The sequence below is a fragment of the Dryobates pubescens genome, chromosome 26 (assembly GCF_014839835.1).
Source record: "Dryobates pubescens isolate bDryPub1 chromosome 26, bDryPub1.pri, whole genome shotgun sequence".
Taxonomy (NCBI): Eukaryota; Metazoa; Chordata; class Aves; order Piciformes; family Picidae; genus Dryobates; species Dryobates pubescens.
This window is the reverse complement of record NC_071637.1, coordinates 4,393,817-4,416,751: the sequence shown is the minus strand read 5'-3', so window position 1 is coordinate 4,416,751 and position 22,935 is coordinate 4,393,817. Positions and strand designations below refer to the sequence as shown.

At 49.7% G+C, this 22,935-nt stretch overlaps 1 protein-coding gene across 1 annotated transcript in view; it reads left to right on the top strand.

Moving 5' to 3' along the window:
- Nucleotides 1-22,147, top strand: part of SLC13A3 (solute carrier family 13 member 3) — a 28,876-nt gene extending 6,729 nt beyond the window's left edge. The window contains exons 2-13 of the mRNA XM_054173361.1: nt 3,478-3,743; nt 4,113-4,276; nt 8,380-8,446; nt 9,213-9,398; nt 10,229-10,354; nt 12,646-12,741; nt 15,676-15,780; nt 17,234-17,331; nt 19,565-19,677; nt 20,038-20,199; nt 20,506-20,643; nt 21,254-22,147. Of these exons, the coding sequence (XP_054029336.1) occupies nt 3,478-3,743; nt 4,113-4,276; nt 8,380-8,446; nt 9,213-9,398; nt 10,229-10,354; nt 12,646-12,741; nt 15,676-15,780; nt 17,234-17,331; nt 19,565-19,677; nt 20,038-20,199; nt 20,506-20,643; nt 21,254-21,439 (1,707 nt within the window). The 3' untranslated portion in view covers nt 21,440-22,147. The remainder of the gene's footprint in view (nt 1-3,477; nt 3,744-4,112; nt 4,277-8,379; nt 8,447-9,212; nt 9,399-10,228; nt 10,355-12,645; nt 12,742-15,675; nt 15,781-17,233; nt 17,332-19,564; nt 19,678-20,037; nt 20,200-20,505; nt 20,644-21,253) is intronic.
- The last annotated feature ends 788 nt before the right edge of the window (nt 22,148-22,935 follow it).

Genomic DNA, 22,935 nt, shown 5'->3' with positions numbered 1-22,935 from the left:
GGTCTGTCTGCTGGGAAGGCTGTGGGCACTGGGCCAGGTGGCAGTGGGCTGCCCAGGGGTTGCCTGAGGCTGGTGGAGAGCAAGGTGCACCTGAAGCTCCAGGGTGGTGGTAAGGGCTGGTGGCTCACACGTGCCCATGTCTGGGTGCTATCCCTGGGCGAGCCAGTTTGCCTTACCTGACCCACATTCTCTGCCAGCGCCTCCTTTCCCTAGGGTACCTCATCTGCCCTGTCAGGAGACCTCCTGCTCTCTCCAACTCTACTGCACATGGCAGGCTACCTCGTGGCTTGGCTGCTTCTGCAGTAGCTGAGCAAGTCCCCCAGTGTGGAAAATTCCTGGTGCAGCAAAGGCAAGATCTATGTCTGGAGGGGCAGAGGTCATTCCCAAGGCTCTTGAGCAACAGGAAGGAGGTGCTGCAGTCCAGAGCCACCAAGCACTTCCCTGGAAATCATTAAATGGTTATAAAATTAACCCAATCACAAGACCCATTTTAAAGTTCGTGAGTGCTACCATTTTCCCCTCCCTGAACTTTGGTGGGCTTCTTTTGAAAATAATAAACCCCAAGCTGCAGGGAGGGGAGAGAAGTAGAAGATGTTGCAGCAGAGGGGTCGAAGGATAAAGATCATTGGGGGTGATGGTGCTGCACACAACTGTGGACACAGCCCAGACCATCCCTGGGCAGCTGCGGCCCATACAGACCATTCTTCTGCCATCTGTCAGCATTCCTGTTTAGCATGCTCCCCAAACCCATGGGGCACAGGCAGCAGCCAGTAGTTAATGCTCGCAGGAGATCTTGAAACCCAAACCTGCTCAATCTCATGCAGAGTTTGGTTCAATTTTGTGAGTGGTTTGAGTGTGTTTTTATTCTAGGGAGTGCTTGTTCTGAATCTTAGTTATTCTGAAGAGGTCTTGCTCCTGTTTTGTCCAGGGATGGCCCCATCTTAAGTGAAGGACTTGTGTAATGTAGGTGCAGTTTGTCTTGGGGTGGGATAGCTGAATAACAGTACAACAGTGTCCATACAGACTTTAAACTCTCAGGAGAACTTCCATCTGGCAGCTCTTTCTGCCCTGTTTCATTGGCTTTTGAGCTTGCACTGGAGGTTAGTTATCAGATTCCTGCTGTGTTTCATTGCAGTGTTTTGCAGAACATTTCCCATGTTCCAGACAACAAATATCCCTTCCTTGTCATGAGGACACAAGAGGACACAGTCTCAAGCTGTGCCAGGGGAAGTTTAGGCTCAGGGTGAGGAGAAAGTTCTTCACAGAGAGAGTTGTTAGCTGTTGGAATGTGCTGCCCATGGAGGTGGTAGAGTCACCGTCCCTGGAGGTGTTCAAGAGGGGATTGGACGTGGCACTTGGTGCCATGGTTTAGTAGTCATGAGGTCTGTGGTGACAGGTTGGACTTGATGATCTTTGAGGTCTCTTTCAACCTTGTTGATTCTACGAATCTGTGATTCTATGAGGTTTTCTTAATCATACTTCATCCATTTCGTGGAGGCAGTCAAAGCCTTCACTGATCTGCTGTTGTATCAAGGCACTGTTAAATATTTCCAGTTGCTCAGCCCCTGTGAGAGGCAAAGTGTCTTTATTTTGAAGCTGACTTTGGTGCAACTTTCCTTTGAGAAAACTGAAGAAGATTTTGCCAGTGGGAGGGGAGGAATAAAAAAAAGGTTATTTATACAGCCTTTAGAGATCAAATGGAACTGAGCTTAATGGGAGCAAAGCTATTTCCTTGGTGCATAAAGGGCCAGAGCAAGGAGAAGTTATCAGTTGCCACAGGAATGAAATCAGTAATCTAGTGTGAAAACTTTTAAAAACAGGACTCTTTATTTGTACAGAATTCAGCTCTTCCACATTTGTTGCTCTGGTCCCACTGGTTTAGAGGAAGTGAAGCCGTGGGGAGCTCATGGGAGCTGCCAGGTGCCAGGACTGAGCTGGGAACATGAAGGGTTCACTTCACACTACTGCATGTTTTCACTGGGATCTAAAATTAGGACTGGAAATGGTCTTTAAATCCAGCTCTTGGGAACTTCATGTGAAGTCTTGGCTCTGCCACGATGGAACATGTTAAGAAGTCAGAGCAGAGGACTCTGAGCTGTGCAGCGCTCACAGAGCTGTTCAGTGCACTGAAGCACTGGAGCTGTGCTAATGGAGCTGCTGGTGAAGTGCAAAGCCTGAGTGCTACACACAAATCAGAAACTCTTATCACTCTTGTCACTTGCCAAACCCTCACTAGGGATGTTCTGAGGCATGTATCTGTGCTGGTTTCAAATCCTCAGGCTGAGTGTTTGGGCTGATTTGCTCTTTGGCTCTCTCAATAGCTGTAGTTATGTTTTGTCATCAGTTTGTGGCTGTGTTGTGGGGCTCGTGTTTGCTCTGGGAGCCTGAGGATGACCACGTTTGAGCTAAGGTCTGGAGTGAAGTTTCTCAGGTGGCCAGGTAGTTGTGGCCTTGCTGTACTTGCTCTGGTGCTGGAGCACTGCAGCTGTGCAGCTCCACAGCTCCCAGCCCACTCTGCTCCAGCCTGCCCAGGCCAGGGAGCAAAGCTGTCATGTCCCTCACAAAAGCCCCTGTGAGCCCAGCCTGGGTGCTGGAGAGGAAGGTCCCAGAAAAGGGACAGAGGTGCCTTTGATTAACAATTCAACCTGTTCAACAAGCTGGAAAAGAGTGGTAAAATAAATAACTCTACGGCTCCAAGTGACTCTGGGCTGTTATTTATAGCTCTGTGGGCACTCTGCCCTGCAGTCACTGACAATGTCCCCGTTCAGCCCCTCCGTGACTGACCCCAGCTCCACTCTGGGCTCCCCTCTGCCCCCCTGGGGCTCTCCCCTCCTGGCCTGGAGCCATTCTCCTAACTTCTTTCTGTCCCTCATTATTTCGTCCGTGGCTGTCATGACAAATGGTTTTGGTCTAGTTTGTGCCTCCTGGGCAGATGAATGAATTCCTGGTGTGGGGGCACTGGTTTTCTGCCAGCCTTGGCCAAAACTGGGGCAAAGCTGGGCATGGGCAAGCTCCCTGCCCTCAGGAAGCGACGTGACACCAGGGCACTTGATTTACTGATTTCCGCCGGGACGGGTGGGTTGCCATGGAATGGTTTCTCACAGAGCTCTTGGGAAACTCTGATCCAAGAGAAGAAACCTTCCTGTGTGCCTCCTGTTGTGGGACCACAGTACAGCCTGCTGAGGATGAGCACCCCAGCACTTGCTTTCTTTGTGCCCCAGGGCACTGCCACCCTGCAGCTCATAGGAAGCCCAGGCAGTTGAGGAGGATTTGGGGTTTGCTGTGGTTTCAGTGGCTCAGTGTAAGCCCTGAAACCCCTGCACAGTGCAGGAGGGAAGATTCGATGGAGGTGACCTGACAGAAATACTGGATCCTTGAAGGAGCAGTTGGTACCTTTTGCTTGACTCAGTGTCTCCAGGTGAAAAGATGTCTCTGGGATGCCCCATCCCTTACTTTCCCTCTCTCCTTCTCTTGCAGGAAGGAAGATGTCTCTACGTGATCCTGCTGATGGCCCTGTACTGGTGCACGGAGGCACTGCCCTTGGCTGTGACAGCCCTGCTGCCCATCGTCCTCTTTCCCTTCCTGGGGATCCTCCCCTCTAACAAAGTTTGCCCACAATATTTTTTAGACACCAATTTCCTCTTCCTCAGTGGTTTAATCATGGCCTCGGCCATCGAGGAGTGGAATTTACACCGCAGGATCGCCCTCCGGGTCCTCATGCTGGTGGGAGTCCAGCCAGCCAGGTGACTATGGGGACAGGGCCACCTCCGTGGGGAGCTCAGGAAGCAGCTCTCCTGTGCTGGGCTCTGATGTGAGTGTCCCCCAAGGCAGAGCACTGACCACATCTCCCTTTTCCTTCCTTACTGAGTTTATTCAGCTCTCTGCCTTTGCCTTTGCTCAGAGGGCAGCAGAAGCATTTGGTTCAGCCCCATAATTGTGCTCCATACAGCCATGGGGTAGTGCCAGAAGCCCTCATGGGGTAGTGCCAGAAGCCCTTTTTTGCTGTTAGCTCTGCTGTCCCTGCACACAAACTCTCCATCCCCTAGCTGTGATGTGTCCCAGACCTTGCCAAACTGCAGAAATTCAGCTTTTCCTTTTTTCCTCTCTTCCAGACTGATTTTAGGGATGATGTTGACCACGTCTTTCCTGTCCATGTGGCTAAGTAACACAGCCTCCACTGCTATGATGCTTCCAATTGCCAATGCCATTTTAAAAAGCCTCTTTGGGGAGAAAGACACCTCTAAGGATATGAACAGGGAAAATGAAGAAAACCAAGGTAACTGAGGCAGGGCTGTAGCATAAGGCAGCTGAGCTGTGTCCTGCTGCCACCAAATGTGCCCCATTTTATTGACTTCCCTGGCACAAGTGCCAGGTTTCTTAGCTGATCTCAGTGCTGGTCCCATTTCAGTACCCACTTTATCACTGTGGTGGGAGAGTACTGGCACAAAACTCCCTTTGCCTTGTCCCTGCCCCACACCATGCAGGAAGAAATGCTTAGGAGTTGCTTGGAAAAAGCAAGAGGTGGTGGTGTTGAGCCAACCTGCTCCGTAAAGCTGCTGGTGGCACAAGTGACAGTCCAGCCCTGTGGGCATGGCAGTGATGGGAGCCACAGGGATGCCTTGCAGCGGGCACAGCCAGAGCCAGGAGGGCTGTGGGTAGGAACAGCTGGGCAGAGGGTGCTGGGTAATGGTGCCCTGATGCTGGGACAGGCAAGGAGGCACTGGCCAGGCAGTGGAAGCAGGGCAAGGGTGAGGGCAGCAGCCTCCCCATGGTGGCACACAGGGCTGCCCTGTGCTGAGGGACAGGGGGGCTGCTTCTCATGTTTTCCTGTTTGTTCTCCTGCGACACTGGAGCCTGAGCTGGAAGAGAAGGGGAAGGCTTGGCAGGTTAAACACCAATTTATAAAGTGCTTTGTGATTTCCCAGCTTGAAGCTACTGCTTGGTGTTGTTCCTAAGCAGGCTGTGGACAGGCTGGGTCAGGGGTGTGCAGTTAGATAAGGTCCTCCTCCAGCCCTCTCTTCACAAGTCATTGATCAGGAGTTTGGGCATCTGGCAGACAGTGATGAGAAACAGCAAAGCAGAGATGATGTGGTGAAGTCCCTCTGCAGCTATTACTGCTGGAGCACTAGTTGTGGCTTCTCTTTCTTGCACTAATTAGTGCAATTCTGCCTCTGTGACTGAAAAGCAAAGGCTTCTTCCTAAGGCAGAGAAAAGAATCCTCAGAAGAAGACTCAAGCATGTGCAAACTCTAATAAAGATATAATTAATCATGCATCATCAATGTCTAGCAATCATGGGATATTTGCACTCCAGGTTGCTTTTATCACAGTTGCCTTATGAGTTTTTGACCATTCATATCCATTAAAATCAACCCTACTGACCTTGCTGGAATTTCTTCTTCTGTAGAAGCATTGTGTTTTGTCAGTCTGCTTTTAACCTTCACTCCATCCTCTGAAATGGTCTGACTGTGCAGTTGTGACTGTAAATAGAGCAGGGATTTGGAACACAAACTCAAGAGCCTTGTTGTCCTAGACACTGGCTAGCACAAAATTAGCATCCTTGGCTCACAGTGCTGACAGTGGTGAGAGAAGCCAGAGAAGGCAAAGGGAGAGGTGTGCAAGGGGAAGAATGAATAAAGTGATGCTTTCCACATCTCCTGTGATGATGAATTCTTCTTTTGAGGTAGAAGCTTGTGGAAGTGACAAATACAAGTGAAAGGGGAGTCAGCATCAGGTTTTCTTGACTCATCCTTTTCTGTAATCTTGCTGGATGGATGAGCAAAGCTGAGTTCCCTGAAGGAAGCCCTAACTCTGAAGGCAGTCAAAAAGATCTGATGTTACACCTAGGAGTGGAGACTTGAAGGTGAGCTTTCCAGGGGGTTCCTCTCTGCTGGGGATCATCTGGAGCCAGGGCTGGGGCTGTTGCAGTTCTTCAGAAGAAGGTGCACTCATGTCAGGGTTTACTTCAGTTTTCATACCCTGTTGAAGGCAGATTCACAGGCAAAGGGCTGTGTGTGTGGCAGCAAGTTTTAGAGAGGCACATGATGAGGTCAGTGTGCAGATCTGCTTGGCTGTGTGTTAATAACACTGTAGAAAAGAAAGAAATGAGAAAAATCTGTCCAAGGCTGTGAAGCATCCACAGGAATTTGGTTTTCTGAAGATTTCATTAGCCTGAGCAGCTTCAGTATTTCCAGGTAGAAATCAGAAGGAAATCTTTCCATCCTTCTTTGCCTGCCTAGAGAATATCTTCTGCCAGTTCAAGGTGACTGCAATCAGTGCCTGAGGTGCTTTGTTGGGCTGCAGACCTGGCAATGATTCTATGGGCAAGTGGGAAGTGTGCATTTCTGGACACCTGCCTGGTTTGGCTGCCTGACCCCCAGCCCATGCTGGCAGGGTATGGCCCCAGCACTGCTGCCTGCACCTCTCAGTGGGTGGAAAATGCCTTCTCAGGCCTCTTCAGCTTTTTAGAAAGAAGAAAGATGTCCTTAAAGCCAAATTCTGCCTCTAAGGCAAATGGCCCCTGAATCCTTTTCTTTGTGCTCCATGGGAGGTGTGCACAGCCAGGTCCTACCCCAGTGGTCTTTGGACTCTCCTGACTTAAGGATCTGCAGCAATTTTTAACTCCTTTTTACAAGTTCCATAGGCAAAGTTTGCTCTGCAGCAGCTCTGACTTTCCTGTGCTTGGCTGCCTTTTGCAAACCTTCCTTGAGAGGTGACTCACAGAAAGTCCTGGTGAGATGGGATGTAGCCTTGGGCTTAGCAGAGAAACAGATAATGGGAAAAACCTTAAGAGGTAGCATGGAAAAGTCTTTGCAGAATCAGCACTGGGCAGAGGTAAGAGGACTTGGGCTAAATGTGTTGGAGGATCAAGAGCTGACCCTGGGTTGATGTTTGTCTTTCTAATTACACCCCTCCATGGGTACTGTTGGGATGAGAGCTCAGCCTGTGTGTCCAAGCCAATTAACTCCAATTCGGTAAATTAGCAATGTGTAAAACATGACACTGCAGAATGCCCTGCTTCACTGGGCTGGAATGAGCTCTGTGTCTTCAGGGCATGGGAGCAAGTCCAGAGACTTTGACCCCTGGCCCCTCTCCATGAACTGCTTTTGGTCCCCAGTGCAGATAGGGGTAGAAAGTGATCGTGGTTCAAAGGGAGGAGGAGCGCAAGGACAACTGGGGTCTGCTGCAGTGGCAGTGAGAGCAAATGAGCTCTGCATGCAGTGGTCTGCAGAGCTTGGGGAGGTACAGGGACACAGGCCTCGGGACCCAGAAACATCCAAAGAGCCAAAGGAAAGGCAGCAGAACCAGGAAGGGGCACCCGGGCTGAAGGTGGATAAAACTCAGAGGTGCTCCAGTGCTGAGGAGGAGGGTGGAAAAATGGAGTTTCATAGCACACCTCTGCTGCCAAGCCCAGGAGGTCAAGCCAGCCCTGCAAATGGCACATTTGTGTGAGCTCTGGTAAAAAAGAGGTGACTGCACTGGGTTCTGAATTCTCGTGTGTGTGTGTGTGTGTGTGGTACAGTGGTGTGCGCCACCCAGCTCGCTGCCAAGGGGAACATTGGTCACCCTGGTCAAAATGCAGCCTTTCACCATTCCAGGTGTTCCTGAGCCCTGCTTGTGCTCCCTGTGCTTGGTGATAAGAAGGACAGTGAGGCAAAGCCTGTGTGGGATGTGCAGGAGTCTCTCTGGGAACTAGGCATGGGAGCCTGGGGTGGCCCTAGACTGGGGCTCATCCTGCAGAGCTTGTCATTCCTGGAGGGATGGTGGTCTTGGGAATGGTCTTTGCTGTCAGGGTGGGTGTTAGAAGACCTGGTATGAAGCCCAGTCCTCAAATGTGTGTCTCACTCTTGTCTTTAGAGAAGGAGTGGCAGTTTTGTGGTGACTTTGCTCTAGGTATTTGCAGGAGGTAAAATTCTTATCCCTTGGGAATGGTGCTCCTGAGCAGGGAGTGCTCCTACTGTAACTTGGGCAATGTGCCTCACAGATACGTCAGGCCCAACAGTTTTTGGTTTTAAGAATGAGTGATGGTTAACCCTCCCACAAAAAACCTCACCCCAAACCCAGGACTAGATAAGGCACCCCCTGCAACTGCTGCTCATGTCAGGAGATCCCAGAGCCCATCAGTGACAGAAGCAGTAAAGGGACCAAGTGCCTCTGGGTGCTGCAGCGGGACAGGAGGGGTGGCAGGAGGAGACAGACTCCTTCATCCCCCCCCCCACTCCAGGTGCTCCTGACCCCATCCCCATGGTGTGAGCTCACCCTGGGTGTGCACAGCCCCTCCTCTGCAAATGGCAGCCGTTTCCTCCCTCCCTCTGTTTGGTTCAAGGAGAATTTTCTAGATGCTTTGAACTGTTTTAAAGTCCTCATCTTTCTTTTTCAGCATCTTTACAGCAGAATAAACTTTACACTGTACCAACTGAGATGCAGTTTCTGGCAAGTACTGAGGAGTAAGTTAACTATAAAGTTTGTATTAGAGAGCTGAGAGAGAGAGAATTACCCCTGAGCTAGACCAGGCTGTAGGAATGTGAACTTCAATCACTGTAAAGTTTTGATTATACCAAACATCCCAATCATTAGCAGCCTGATGGCAGAAACCCTCCTCTGTGTGTTCAGCATCCCTTGACATGCCCAAATCAATGCAGAGATTTTCCAGCCACTCTGAACTCGTAGCCAGAAGTGTCTCCTGCTGGGGGAACTGTGCCTTGGTTTTCTCAGGAGCACCAAACACGTGAAGCCAGTGCTGTAAACCCCCTCCCAGGATTTACACACTGGTGATGCTCCTGCCCTGATAACAACCATGGGAAGCAAGATTACTTCCAGGAACAGTTTTCTTTCCTCTCAGTGCTATCAAATTTTAGTTTTCCTCTTTTTTTTTTTGGTTCCTTTTAGCAGTCCTGTGGACTTTATGCTAATTGTTAGGAGTTGCTGAGGGGCTGGGCAGGGCAGGTGCACCCTCAGCTCCTGGGCAGGGCAGGTGCGCCCTCAGCTCCTACAGATGGGCGCTGGAGGTCTTCTGCCCTCTGTGAGGCTGCCATCCCACTGGCAGTTCGCTGGGCAGACCCCTCTGCAGCACTGAGCTGCTCAGGTGTCCCTGAGGACAGTGCTAGCTCGGATGTCTTAAAAGAGGGGAGTTTTCCTTCTGTCAAGGCTCTGAATGGCTGCGCTGTGTTTAAACCAGGCTTTCACCGGATTCTCTTTTGGGCTGTTTTAAAGCAAAGACCTCTCAGAGGAGAAGGAGATGACCAGTGATGCTCTCTCAGACTTGAAGAAGGAGGAGGAATACAAAACAAACATATGGAAAGGGTTCCTCATCTCCATCCCCTACGCCGCCAGCATCGGAGGGACAGCAACGCTGACCGGCACTGCACCAAACCTCATCCTGCTGGGGCAGCTGAAGAGGTATGGGAGCCCATCCTGGAGAGCCTTGTAAATCCTGGGAAACACAGATGTGTTCCCCATCCCTCTGGGAAATCCCCTTCTGTGATGAGGACTGGTTTGGAAAATCCATTCCCTTCTGGAATGGGACACCTTGTGAGCAGGTGATAGCAGAGGGCTGTAACCGGCAGGTTTCCAGTGCACCCAGTTGGGCTGCCAGCCAGACTGGTGGATGTGTGCCTCACCTTACTGATGCTCTTGATCCCACTGGATTTGATGGGACTTGACTCCACACTCCCAATGAACCTGGTAACTGTTTCAATGAAACAGGCCAGGTAGTGTTTTGTGAGGAAGGACAAGAAGGCCCCCATTATTCGTGGCCTGTTAGTTATGAAAGGCTGTGTGCATGGGAACAGGGCTAAGTGCCATCCCAAGTGCCCAGAGGTATTTCTGTGCTGGCCTCTACCAGCAGCATGTTCAGGCTGTCCTCAGCACCTGCAGCACCCCTGTGAGGTTCCTGTTCTGACCCTCCAGCAGCTGCAGCAGGGTTTTGCCCAGGCTGTTCAGGAGCATCACTGCAGGAGAGCAGCAGCCAGCTGGGGGAAGATTTTGAGACCTTCCCATGGAGGCTGGGCTGGGTGAGCTGTGGGTGGCAGAGCTGCCTGGTGGGTTGTCCCAGAACCCCCAAATCTCCTAGTGCCCAGATCCCTGCTGCTGCACACAGGGCAGTAGTTCTCAAAGGCAGGGCTGGCAACTGTGGGCTGTTTTGCTGCTGATTTCAGGTGTCTGTTTACCCTTCCATTGAAGGGCTCTTTTCCCTACTTGCATTAACCTGATTTTTCCCATTTCCTTAGTTATTTTCCAGAATGTGATGTGGTGAACTTTGGTTCTTGGTTTATGTTTGCATTTCCTTTAATGCTGATTTTTCTTCTCATGGGATGGCTGTGGATCTCCATCCTGTATGGAGGAATTAACCTCAGGTACGTTCACATTCACTCTGCATGTAGCTAGTGTGGCTGTAGCAGCGTTGTGAAACACATCCTGATCCCAGCTCTCACGCTGCATCTGCTGATACCACCCAGGATCATCTCCTGGGCAGGGGGAGGGCTTCATAACTCGGTTTAAGGTGCTCAGGCTATAGCAAGTCATCTAATTTTAGGAAGCTGATGCACAGCAGGAACGTTGCAAAGATGTCTGATGGTTTGCATGCCCTTTCTCTACCTGAGGCACACACAAGTGCAGAGCTGTCAGCAGTGGTCACTCACTTAAACCCCTTTGTTAAAGGTTGTTTTGCAGCCTGACCTGGGCCTGTGAAGGTCAGTGACAAGTTCTCATCAAAGCAGGATGAGACTTTGAGGACCAGTAGGAAATCTTGGATACCCTGGAAACAGTACCCCCCAAAAAATCTCCTAGAACATACAAGAGCCAGAATTTGTTCCTGGGGCAGAAACTTGGGTTTGGAAGGGATTACTTCACAGCAGGGCTTGGTTTTGCAACGCTGTGTTAATCTGTAACTGACAATAACATGTTTTTCCAGTTAATCCTTGCTGGATGCATGCAGCCCTTAATGCAAACTACCTAAAATGGTTGCAGCATTGCTGTGCTGGCTCACTTGGAGCCCTTTTCCCCCTCTGCACTCTCATTTGTGCTAGTAACAAACTCACAGCCCTGCATCCTCCAGGGACCATGCAGAATATTTAGCATTTAGACAAGTCTTTAATTGTTATTTTGAGTCCAAAATGTAAATAGAAGGGGATGGGGGGGGGAAAGGCAACAGGTGTCCAAATATTTACATTGTCTCAGAGACAGGAAAAACCCAATGGGAAAGTTTCAATCCAGAAAATGCCAGATGCTGGCCCTTAAATTGCTTGGTGGAGCTTCACAGGAGGCTGTGCCAGCTCGCAGCAGCTCTGCATCGTGTGCCTGGGGCTCATATGGTGAGGAGCCTGAATTCCACATCCCACAGTGAGGGTTGAGGCATGGCCCCTGTGTCCTGCTGGCACGGCCCTGGGCCGTCAGTAGCTGGCCAGAGCCCCTGGTGCAGTGCAGAGCTGCTGCTGTGCTGGGAGAACGTGCTGCTTTCTGTTTAGCTTGGCTGCTCTCTGGCAGCACGGAGCCTGGCTTCACTGGGAGAGCTGGGCCAGCAGAGATACCAGAACTCTCCTGGGGCGACATCCTGAAGCTGCAGAGGGACAGCCCAGTGTCTGCAGGAGCTTGCTGCGCTGCTTTGACCGGAACGGCTCAGGGCCAGTGGCTGGGATCTGCAGCACGGGACAGGCAGAGGGGCATCAGTCCAACAGCAGGCTGGCTTTGCTTGAATCCGAAAGACATTGAAGGGCTTAGGTATGGGCTGACGGAGCTGAAGAGCTGTTAATAAGACCCCCTCAAAACCAAGATGTTGAAGGGCCAGGTGCAGCTGTTTGAGGCTTAGGAACTTGTGAATGATCAACCATTCACCTGTGCAGAAGGTCCAGCCTGGGAACCCCTTTGAAGCAGTGCATGGGCTAAGGAAGTGCAGGCACCTTGGAGACAAGTGGATGCACCTGATGCAGAAGGTTGTGTTTGTAGGTTTAACCAAGGTCACAGGCAGGGTTGGGAACCATGTGCAGCACCATGGGATACGTGATGGGAGATGAAGTGCAAGATATGAATACATCATTTGTATGCACACACCACAAAGGATCAAACAGTTTATAGCCAGCCTGGCTCAGCTAAGAGGCTTAGCCAGGAGCACATTAACATTCCCAGCCAGTTAGAAATTCCTCACATTTTTGCTGATCCTTAGCATCATCCTGGGATCACCCAGGAAATTGCAAGTGACTTGAGAAATGAGGAGGCAGATTAATTTTCCATGCCACCCTCTTCCTAGTTGTTCTGCCCAAGTAGGTATCTGCAGGAGATGAGGAAGTCCTACAGAGCCAGAACTTTGTTTTGGCAATCACAGCTTATGCTGGAGAAAGGAGTTCAGAGTACAAATGAGAGAAAACTTCTGAACCTCTGCAGGGTCTCCTCTGTATGAATGCAGGCAGAAAGGATCCATAAAATAGAGCCCTGTAGCCTTTATCTACAGCAGAGACCTTCATCATCAGTCTTCACGATCTGAAGACAATGCAAACTGAGCTGCCAGAGATGTGCAGCTCTTTGCCAGCTTGCAGAGCAGGCACTGGAGGAGTCCACTGAGCCATGCAGAAGCTGCAGAGGAAGATGGAGCCATTTCCTAAGTGTCACTGATGTTAGAGGCATGTAAACATGACACTGTGCTTCTTGGCAGGGGCTGGAGAACAAAAAAGTCAAATATAAGAGTGGATGCAGAAGCCCGGGCCAGAGAAGTGATAAAGGAGGACTATCAGAAACTGGGTCCAACAAAGTAAGTCATGAAGGTGGGCCTGAGATTGAAATCAGCTGGGCTGGAAATGTCTTAAGAGTGCAGAACTGGGGGCAATGCTGCTTTTAAGTGGAAAATCAAGTAGATGTTTCCACTCAGAGCATTTGTAACCTGCTGCAGTTTGCTTTTCACACCTTCCAGCTTTTCCACCTTCAGTAACAGGAATAATTGCAGAGAGCAGCTTGCACCCAAATCTTCCCAAGAGCAAAGTTCATGTTAGAGTGAATTTGTGCTGGGCTGGTTGATTACTGCTTGTAGCTTTTCTACTCCAATCCTGTGTGTTATGTGCTAACCACCGCAGGCTGAACTCTGAGGGGCTGTGCATTCCTGCTCTGCAAAGCAGGAAGCATTTCCTGAGAAGGCTGATGAATCATTGGACAGATCTGAATCATATGGGCTGTGGATGTACTTTAAGAGAACACAAGAGCTGCTCAAAGAAAATCCATGGAAAGAAGCTAGTTCCATGTCATGGGCTAGGTTGGACTTGATGATCTCAAAGGTCTTTTCCAACCTGGTTGAATCCATGATTCTGTGACTGCATGATTTTTTCTGAGTAGCTTCTTCAGCTGCATTAGGCAGGTGAAGAAAGAACAAGAGACTTCTAGCTTCTTCTTTTAAGTTTCTGAGAGGCCTTCTCTTTCGGAAAAAGCTTTTGGTGCAGGTTACAGGGATGGAGACTCATGTTTGGGAGACTCAGCAGAAATAGGTTTTAGACTTAGGAGGAAGGTCAAAAATGGAGAAGTAGGAAAAGCTGAGGGTCTCCACAGTGCCTTGAGTCCTGTGTCCAGTTCTGAGCCCCTCAATTTAAGAAAGATGTTGAGTTGCTTGAACATGTCCAGAGAAGGGCAACAAGGCTGGGGAGGGGTCTGGAGCACAGCCCTGTGAGGAGAGGCTGAGGGAGCTGGGGTTATTTAGCTTGGAGAAGGGGAGATTCAGGGGAGACCTTATTGCTGTCTACAACTACCTGAAGGGAGGTTGTAGCCAGGTGGGGTTAGGATAGGATAGAATAGAATAGAATAGAATAGAATAGAATAGAATAGAATAGAATAGAATAGAATAGAATAGAATAGAATAGGATTGAATTGAATTGAATTGAGTTGAATTGAATTGAATTGAGTTGAATTGAGTTGAATTGAGTTGAATTGAGTTGAATTGAATTGAATAAACCAGGTTGGAAAAGACCTTTGAGGTCATCAAGTCCAACCTATCACCCAACACCATCTAATCAAATAAACCGTGGCACCAAGTGCCTCATCCAGTCTCTTCCTAAACATCTCCAGGTATGGTGACTCCACCACCTCCCTGGGCAGCACATTCCAATGGCTAACAACTCTCTCTGGGAAGAACTTTCTCCTCACCTCCAGCCTAAACTTCCCCTGGCACAGCTTGAGACTGTGTCCTCTTGTTCTGGTGCTGTTTGCCTGGGAGAAGAGACCAACCCCCACCTGGCTACAACCTCCCTTCAGGTAGTTGTAGATAGCAACAAGGTCTCCTCTGAGCCTCCTCTTCTTCAGGCTAAGCAACCCCAGCTCCCTCAGCCTCTCCTCACAGGGCTTATGCTAAAGAAGCAACCAGCACCAGAACAAGAGGACTCGGTCTCAAGGTGTGCCAGTGGAGGTTAGGCTCAAGGTGAGGAGAAAGTTCTTCACTGAAGGAGAGATTGGCCATTGGAATGGGCTGCCTGGGGAGGTGATGGAGTCCCCATCCCTGAAGTATCACAGTATCACCAAGGTTGGAAGAGACCTCAAAGATCATCAAGTCCAACCTATCACCCCAGACCTGGATGAGGCACTTGGTGCCATGGTTTAGTTGATTAGGTGATGATGGGTGATAGGTTGGACTCGATGATCTCAAAGGTCTTTTCACACCTGGTGAATTCAGTGCCTCTGTGATTCCAAGAATCAAACCCTAGGGGTGCCCAACCAGTCACCAAGATTCTGGGCAGCCAGGGCTGGTGAAGTTTTTTTGAATCCATAGGTCTTAACCTTTCAGTAGTCTGTTTGTTCAGCTGTAAAACAGCAGTTGCATAGCGAGGGCAACGCTGTGAAGAGCCAGCGACGTTTGTGTGATGCTCTCCGTGCTGTAATTACTGCTGGTGTGTGGGACATGGAGTGGTTCTTCAAAGACAATTGCCTGTGCCTGGGCTGCAAATGAAAGAAATTGGTTTATTTGTTCCATCCAGTACATTATGGAGCAGCCTGCAAAATGTCTCTGAAAGAATCAAAGTCCCACTTTGAGGTCTAGGAGTAAGAAAGTCCATTAAGCTGTGCTTTACCAATTTGATTAGCAGCCCTATAACTTAAAATCACTGCAAGTGGCCCCTTCCCAGGGCTTAAAATGCCCTCCCTTAGGCTCTGGGAGATTTAAAGCAGTGTTTTGAGGCACTGTCTTGGTTAACTCTTGACTCCAGCCTGATATTTAGTGACAGACAATGCTGGTTAACCTGCTGCTTGTCCTGCGTCTCCAGAGGATGCTGTTTAGGTTTTGACCTTGAAGTTTGTTCCTGCTGGTTTAGAAACTATTTGAATCTCAGCCATCTTTTTATGCTGCTTGAACTGGAGTGAAGCAATCCCTAGCTGGCAGTGCCTCAGAGACATCCCAGAGGGCAGTGGTAAGAGGAATGACCATGAGAAGCTGCTTGGCCGTTCCTCTCTGTCGTGGCCAGAAGTTGAACCTTGCCTGTGCCTGTTGTGACATCCGGGCACTGGTGATGCCCACTAATGTCTTCCAGGATGAGATAACTGTTGGCAAATGGCAATATTGGCAAATAGATTTACAATCCACTCCAGTGCTTCACCGTGGTCAGTTTTGGAAAGCCAGCCTGACTTCTCCCCAAGCTGTTGCAGCCTGAGCTCAATGCTTGTCCTGGCCTCATCCACCCCTTTAGCTCTTTAACTGCATTTCTTTTCGTTTCAGGTTTGCAGAACAAGCAATTTTCTTCTTCTTCTGTGTGTTTGCCATCATGCTTTTCTCCAGGGATCCCAAATTCATTCCAGGTTGGGCCAGCTTGTTTGCACCAGGGTAAGAGTTTCTTTTCATTCCACTGTCACACTTTCAGTAGCGTTTCCAAGCCATTTGGGGTTCCTGGGTTTGTGATTGGGTTGCTTAACACAGTGACTCAGGTTTCCTGGAATAAATTAAACCCAGCTTCAAGCAGCAGAGTCAGCTTTATTGTTTCTGTGTCCTGGAGGAGGCAGATGAAGCCCAGTGGGAAGTTGGCATGTGTCTGTCTGGGGACATCCCTAGGGTTTCCGTGTTGGGAGTGCTGTGTGTAGGAACATTTACAGTGAAATAAGGAATTCATTATGCAGTCTCACTGAAGGCTGAAGGGAGATGGCAGGACCTGACCCCAAGGGCTCTCCTCTCTGTTTGACAAGGTGTGTGCCACCCATACCTTGGGAAGACAAATGGAAGCTCTGAGGGTGTTGTCGGTTCTTAACAGAAGAGATCTTCAAGCTGTTTGTTGTGTTTTAGAAATAAAGCCCTAGCTTAATAAATGTTTCCTTAATACAACAGAGTAGTTATGGACATTTCCCTCTTCAGTTCATAGCTTCCTACAATCAAACACATGCCTGAGCTCTGGCTGGAGCCTGTCTTCCACATTTCAGTCTCAGCATTGCAAAGAGCTCATGTGAAGAAGATGAGCTCTGCCGCTCTAAGGAAACTTGTCCTCATAGAATCACCAAGGTTGGAAGAGACCTCAAAGGTCATCAAGTCCAACCTGTCACCCAAGACCTTATGACTACTAAACCATGGCACCAAGTGCCACATCCAGTTCCCTCTTGAACACCTCCAGGGATGGTGACTCCACCACCTCCCTGGTCAGCACATTCCAATGGCTAACAATTGTCTCTGGGAAGAACTTTCTCCTCACCTCGAGCCTAAACCTCCCCTGGCACAGCTTGAGAGTGTGTCCTCTTGTTCTGGTGCTGCTTGCCTGGGAGAAGAGACCAACCCCCACCTGGCTACAACCTTCCTTCAGGGAGTTGGAGAGAGCAAGAAGGTCTCCCCTGAGCCTCCTCTTCTCCAGGCTAAACAATCTCAGCTCCCTCAGCCTCTCCTCACAGGGCTGTGCTCAAAGCTTCTTCCCAGCCTCGTTGCCCTTCTCTGGACACGTTCAAGAGTCTCAATGTCCTTCTTAAACTGAGGGGCCCAGAACTGGACACAGTACTCAAGGTGACTTCCCTGCTCCTGCCCCTCCTGGACTGCCCACAGCTCCTCAATCAGAGCAGCCAGTGGGGATTACATCTTGGTCTTTACATTTGTAGAGCAGCATTTTTTTTTGGGGGGGAGGGGTGTTCAGAGCCCACTGCAGAAAGCTTGAGAGGGAATTAAAAAGAAAATACCTGTGAACAATGAGGGGCTTTCAACCAGATGGAAGCTTGTAATCTCCTTTGGTAAATCCCTGTTCTCATAAACATTGCATTTCTGCAGGCCTGTGCCTCTTACAAGTGTTTCTGCTGCTTCTGGACAGGTTTATCTCGGATGCAGTTACAGGAATCACCATTGTCATTATACTCTTCTTCTTCCCTTCACAAAAACCTTCCTTCAGGTGGTGGTTTGACCTGAAAGGTGAGTAGGAGACAACTCCAGGCAGGGAATCTGCCTGTGAGCTAGTAGGGCAGACATGGAGCAAGAGCCAAGACTTTTCCTCTTGGACCTGCACCAGCCCACAGCAGTAGGCTGGCTGCAGTAGTGTTGCTTGGAGGTGCAATTTGATCATGCAAGAGGCTTTGTTCTGAAGTGCAAGGAGAGATTCAGCAGTCACTGCCCTGCTGCTAGTTGCAGGAATGACTGTCAGGGGTGTCAGGGATGATGCCATGGTGCACTGAAGAGAACTGAAATTGCCTTTGATTTACCATAGCAGAGCTGACTGTGAAACAGAGGTTTGGTTACTAAGTTCCAAACAGCTTCTGTCCATTGGGAGGGAGCACAAAGCTCCAGCAGGGTGGAGCTGGATGAGTTGTCCATATGCAGAAGCAAGGCTCTTTCTCAGTTCCTAGAACTCTGTTCCCAAACTCTCCAGCAGGTTTTGAATCTTTCGAGGTCTTGGGTTTGTCCTCCAATCCCATGAGATACACATTTTAATCCACAAACCACTTGGAATAAGAGATGGTCTTCATGTGGAGATGCAGCTGATGAAGGCCCTCCATGGATGCTACAGCACTGCCTGGGGTCCATGGGAACAAAATACTGAGTGGTGTGCATTTGTTGTGGTGTTCCTGCACAGGGAGGTGTCTCCTCAGACCTCCTCTGGATAAAACACTTGTGCCCTTGCTCAGAAGAGCTTTGCTGTCCCATTAGTGCACCCTTCCCTGTGGCATCCTGTCTTAAGGGATGGCCTTTAGGGGAGATGAGCTCCTTGATAGAAAATTTGCCTGTGGTTAGAATGGAATGGGATGGAATGGGATGGGATGGGATGGGATGGGATGGGATGGGATGGGATGGGATGGGATGGAATGGAATGGAATGGAATAGAATAGAATAGAATAGAATAGAATAGAATAGACCAGACCAGGTTGGAAGAGACCTTCAAGATCATCGAGTCCAACCTACCACCCAACACTATCTAATCAACTAAACCATGGCACCAAGCACCCCATCAAGTCTCCTGCTAAACACCTCCAGGGATGGTGACTCCACCACCTCCCTGGGCAGCACATTCCAATGGGCAATCACTCTCTATGAAGAATTTCTTCCTAAACTCCAGCCTGAACCTCCCCTGGCACAGCTTGGGACTGTGTCCTCTTGTTCTGGTGCTGGTTGCCTGGGAGAAAAGACCAGCCCCCACCTGTCTACAACCTCCCTTCAGGTAGTTGTAGAGAGCAATTTGAGTGGCAAGTGGAAAAATAATAACATCTGCATCATCTAAATGGCAGAAAATGTCCTGCCACAGCCTGCCCTTCCCTGAGGACACTCTTTATGGCTGCTACAGAGGGAAAATGAAACTGATAAGAGAAGAGAAGGCTTATTGTGGCCTTCCAGTAGCTGAAAGGGGCTACAAGATAGCTGAGGAGGGACTTTTTAGGGTGTCAGGGAGTGATAGGACTGGGGGGGATGGAGCAAATCTAGAAGTTTGTAGATTCAGATTGGATATTAGGAAGAAGTTCTTCACCATCCCATCCCATCCCATCCCATTCTATTCCATTCCATTCCATTCCATTCCATTCCATTCACACCTTCCCCAGGTCTGCCAAGGCACTGTTGTGTGACTGTGGGTAAGTCCCTGGTCCCTCTCTGCCTCAGTTTCCCATGGGGATGACAGCTGTGTTGGCTAATGATAAGACTAGAGGGAATGGGAAAAAAATAGGAAATGGGTAGATTCAGCTTGGATGTCAGGAAGAAGTTGTTCCCCATGAGGGTGGTGAGAGACTGGCACAGGTTGCCCAGGGAGGTGGTAGAAGCCTCATCCCTGGAGGCTTTTAAAGCCAGGCTGGATGAGGCTCTGAGCAACCTGATCCAGTGTGAGGTGTCCCAGCTCATGGCAGGGGTGTTAGAGCTGGATGATCCCTGAGGTCCCTTCCAGCCCTGACAATTCTGTGATTCTATGACATTAGATCTTCCCTCAGGAGAGCCTCAAGGAAAACTAAGTGCTACAATTTTTCAAAATTTTCCCTTTTATTTTAAAGCTCTGATCTTAAGTTCACTGTCTGCCTTAGGAGACTCCATCTGTGTATTTTGACCAGCAGCAGCTCATGGGTAGTGAGCTTCAGCACTGCTGTCAGCCTCATGACACCGTTCTGTCAGCTGATGCCTGATGTGCTCCTCTGGGGGGGTCTGACTTGGGGCTTTTCTCTTCACCTAGCACCCAACACTGAGATGCAGCCCTTGCTGACCTGGAGGAAGGCCCAAGAGACAGTGCCCTGGAACATCATCCTGCTGCTAGGAGGGGGCTTCGCCATGGCAAAGGGCTGTGAGGTGAGGCCTGACGCAGCTGCCACGTTGCAGCCATCCTGCCCAGCAGAGTTGGGATTTGCCAGAGGGTCACCTGGGATTCTCATATGGCTCTGGGAAGTTTGCATCTGTGGGGTCACAGCACTTGCAGGACAAGTCTCTCAACTCCAAGTGACAGAAATGCACAGCAGCTGTCAAAGGAGATGAGGAGATCTTGCAGCTCCTTCCGATCTGCTTGCTGTTAAGTACCCTGAGGACTCCACACTTAGGTGCTTGTGTAGGTCAATGAAGGTTGTACCCAACTTGCAGCTCTGGGAGAGGATCAGTTCACTGCAAGGATGCAGGATCTCCATTCTCCAGCTGATTTGCTCTCCCTTTCTGCAGGAGTCTGGTTTGTCTGTCTGGATAGGAGGCCGCCTGCATCCCTTGGAGGGTGTACCACCGCCCGTGGCTGTCATCCTCATCACCATTGTCATTGCCTTATTCACAGAGTTTGCCAGCAACACAGCCACTATCATCATCTTTTTGCCTGTCTTGGCAGAGCTGGTAAGGTGGTCCCTTGTTAAGCCCAGCTGCAACTCTGCTCCCCTCTTCTCCCTGCCCCTTGGGTGAGCAAGTTTGTGCCGTGCCTGTGCCATCCCTGGGCTTCTGACACTTTGAAACCCTTGGGAGCAGCACAGCAAGAGCCTGTGGGATAATGTGGACACTGAAGGGTGATAATCCTTCAGCTGCTGGTGAGAAGTGTGATTGTTTCTCACGGGGTGTGGGGTACAGCTCTGCACTGTGCACTCTCTGTTGGCAGTTATTGATCTCTCTGCCTGGCACCGTTTCTGTTCCCTTCTGTTTTTCAAGGCCATTCGTCTGAGGGTAAACCCTCTCTATTTAATGATACCAGGAACCATAGGCTGCTCCTATGCATTCATGCTGCCAGTCTCAACACCCCCCAACTCCATTGCATTTTCTTCTGGACACCTGATGGTGAAGGACATGGTAAGATCTTTAGGTGCAGAACCTATAAGACTGAAAGCAACCAACCTGAGTGGAGTGTTCAAAAGAGGAACCTCCCAGATTGGTACCAGTTCAGTGGTCAGTGAAGTGAAAAGACAGAAGTCTGACACTGCTCTCAGCAGTGTTTGAAGGCACAGGGATATGGAATGAGCCTTTACAAAGGCTGGCCCTGTGAAAATTGGAGTCACCATTGCTCCAACTGGTGACAAAGATGGTCTTGAATGCCCTCAGCATCTCCCAAACCCTACTTCTGGTCCTGCTATTGTCAGCAGCCTAGCTTTCATAGGTTTCTGGATGCAGGAAACATTCCCCAGAGTGGTGAAATAAAGCTCATGAGTAAAATTAGGCTCAGTCCCAGTTCCTGCTCACATTCCTGAGGCTAAGCAGATGTTAATGCTTTTGATGGATCAAAGCTTGGTAAGCATCTGCAGAATGGCCTTTGTGGCTTAAGAAAGCCCACTGAAGATGTTGCTAATATTAATAGCAATTAAGCCTTCCCTCTTTGTGATGTTTATATTCAAATGGCTTTGTGCTCCACAGGCTGTAGCTGTCCAGTCTAAACTCAACAGCTGTCTTTGTATTTCTCTTGTAGGCAAGAACTGGGTTGCTCATGAATCTTATGGGAGTTCTGCTTCTTAGCTTGGCTATGAACACGTGGGCCAAGACCATCTTCCAGCTGGGAACCTTCCCTGCATGGGCCAACATCCATGCAGAAAATGCCACCTCAGTCTTGCCAGCTGTAGAAAATGTCACTTTAAGTGCACTAAATAAAATATGAACAAAGCCACCCCTGGGGAAGGACTCACTCACTTAGGACTTGGGCACTGGAATCGTCAGAGTGTGCACAGGAGAGCCCCATGGCTGCCCACACTGTGTGGGACCCTCTGGTTTCATTTGACTTTCAGAAATCCTGGTCAGTGTCACAACATCCATTTGTTATTGTCTCTGAGGAGCTTTCCCCACCTTCCACAGGCACCAGTCAGACTCCCCCAGCGTCCATCTGTCGGAGGTGGTGGTTGTTAACTGGACAACCCTGTAAATGTTGAGCATCTTTGGGTAGATGCTTCTCCCCCCCCATATGAAAGCTGGCAAGCTTTGCTGCTCTAGCTTCTGACACCCTACCTCATGCTGGAGAGTAGCCCTGGGGACAGGCTGGAGGTAACTGGATTATTTAAGTGCAACCCAGTGTGAGTGAACACCTCTGAACCTTGCTAGGGGGGAAGGTGTTTGTGGCTGGGTGCTCCTAGCAGGATGTGAAGGATGGGGTCTCGTTACCATCTCAGGAGCAATTCTCTCCTGCAGGATGAAGACATTTCTTCAGGTTTGTGTGTGAGAGGGTGATTCAGGAGGTGTGTCAGTAGGACCTGGTGCACTGCTCCAAGCCTTGGAAACAGGCAGGCAGCAGATTGTTTCCCAACATGTTCAATGTTTGGAAAGCCTGGGGCAATAATTACTGCCTGGTTCTTTGCATTGAGGGCACAGGTTGGGGGGGGGGAGGGAAGGGGGGATTGGGATCAAACTGACTTCTGCTGTAACTCTGGGCATTGGTGCTGGCTCACCATTGGTGAATGTGGCCAGTCTTAGGTTTGTGAGGTTGACTCACTGACGAGTGACCCACTGAGTCACAGCTCAGTGGACAAGATGCACTGGGATATTAATGACACTTGTGAAAAATGGGCTTTGATTCTTAGCATGTTTGGAAACCAGGCCTCTTGGGTACTGTCGAGGGAAGCACTGCTAATTGGCTCTGATTGCAGCACCACTTCATCTGAGCTTTTATTTTCTGTAGGAATCTAAAATGTGTATCAGAAAGGATCAGTTGTTGACACAGGTGGCTTGAGTGGTAAAGGAGCTGATTCTTGTCACATTACTGGCGATGGGAGACTGGCTCGGGGTGGGGATTCAGTGCATCCCCCCTGCTCCTGTGCTGCTGGTAACCCCTGGGGCCAGGAGGGAGAGCTGGCAGGGTGATGCTCCCCAGCCACAGCTGCTGCTGCTGCAGGGAATTACCCTGGGGTCATGGTGTGGTAGGGAAGGACTTGGAGGGGTTGAACCGAAACTGCCAAAACCACTTGAACGTGGAACTTTGATCAGTCAAGTTCAAAAAGAATCCTTAATGTTCAACAAGCTCCCTACTGATTGTGGAAAACTTACAATAAAGCACATTTGTGAGCACCTCACATCGTCCTGTTTGCTCTGTCGACTGAGGGAGGGAGGAAGCAAGGCCAAGCCTCCCTCTCCCTGTGCTTCACCCCCTGATTTGGGCAGTAGTTC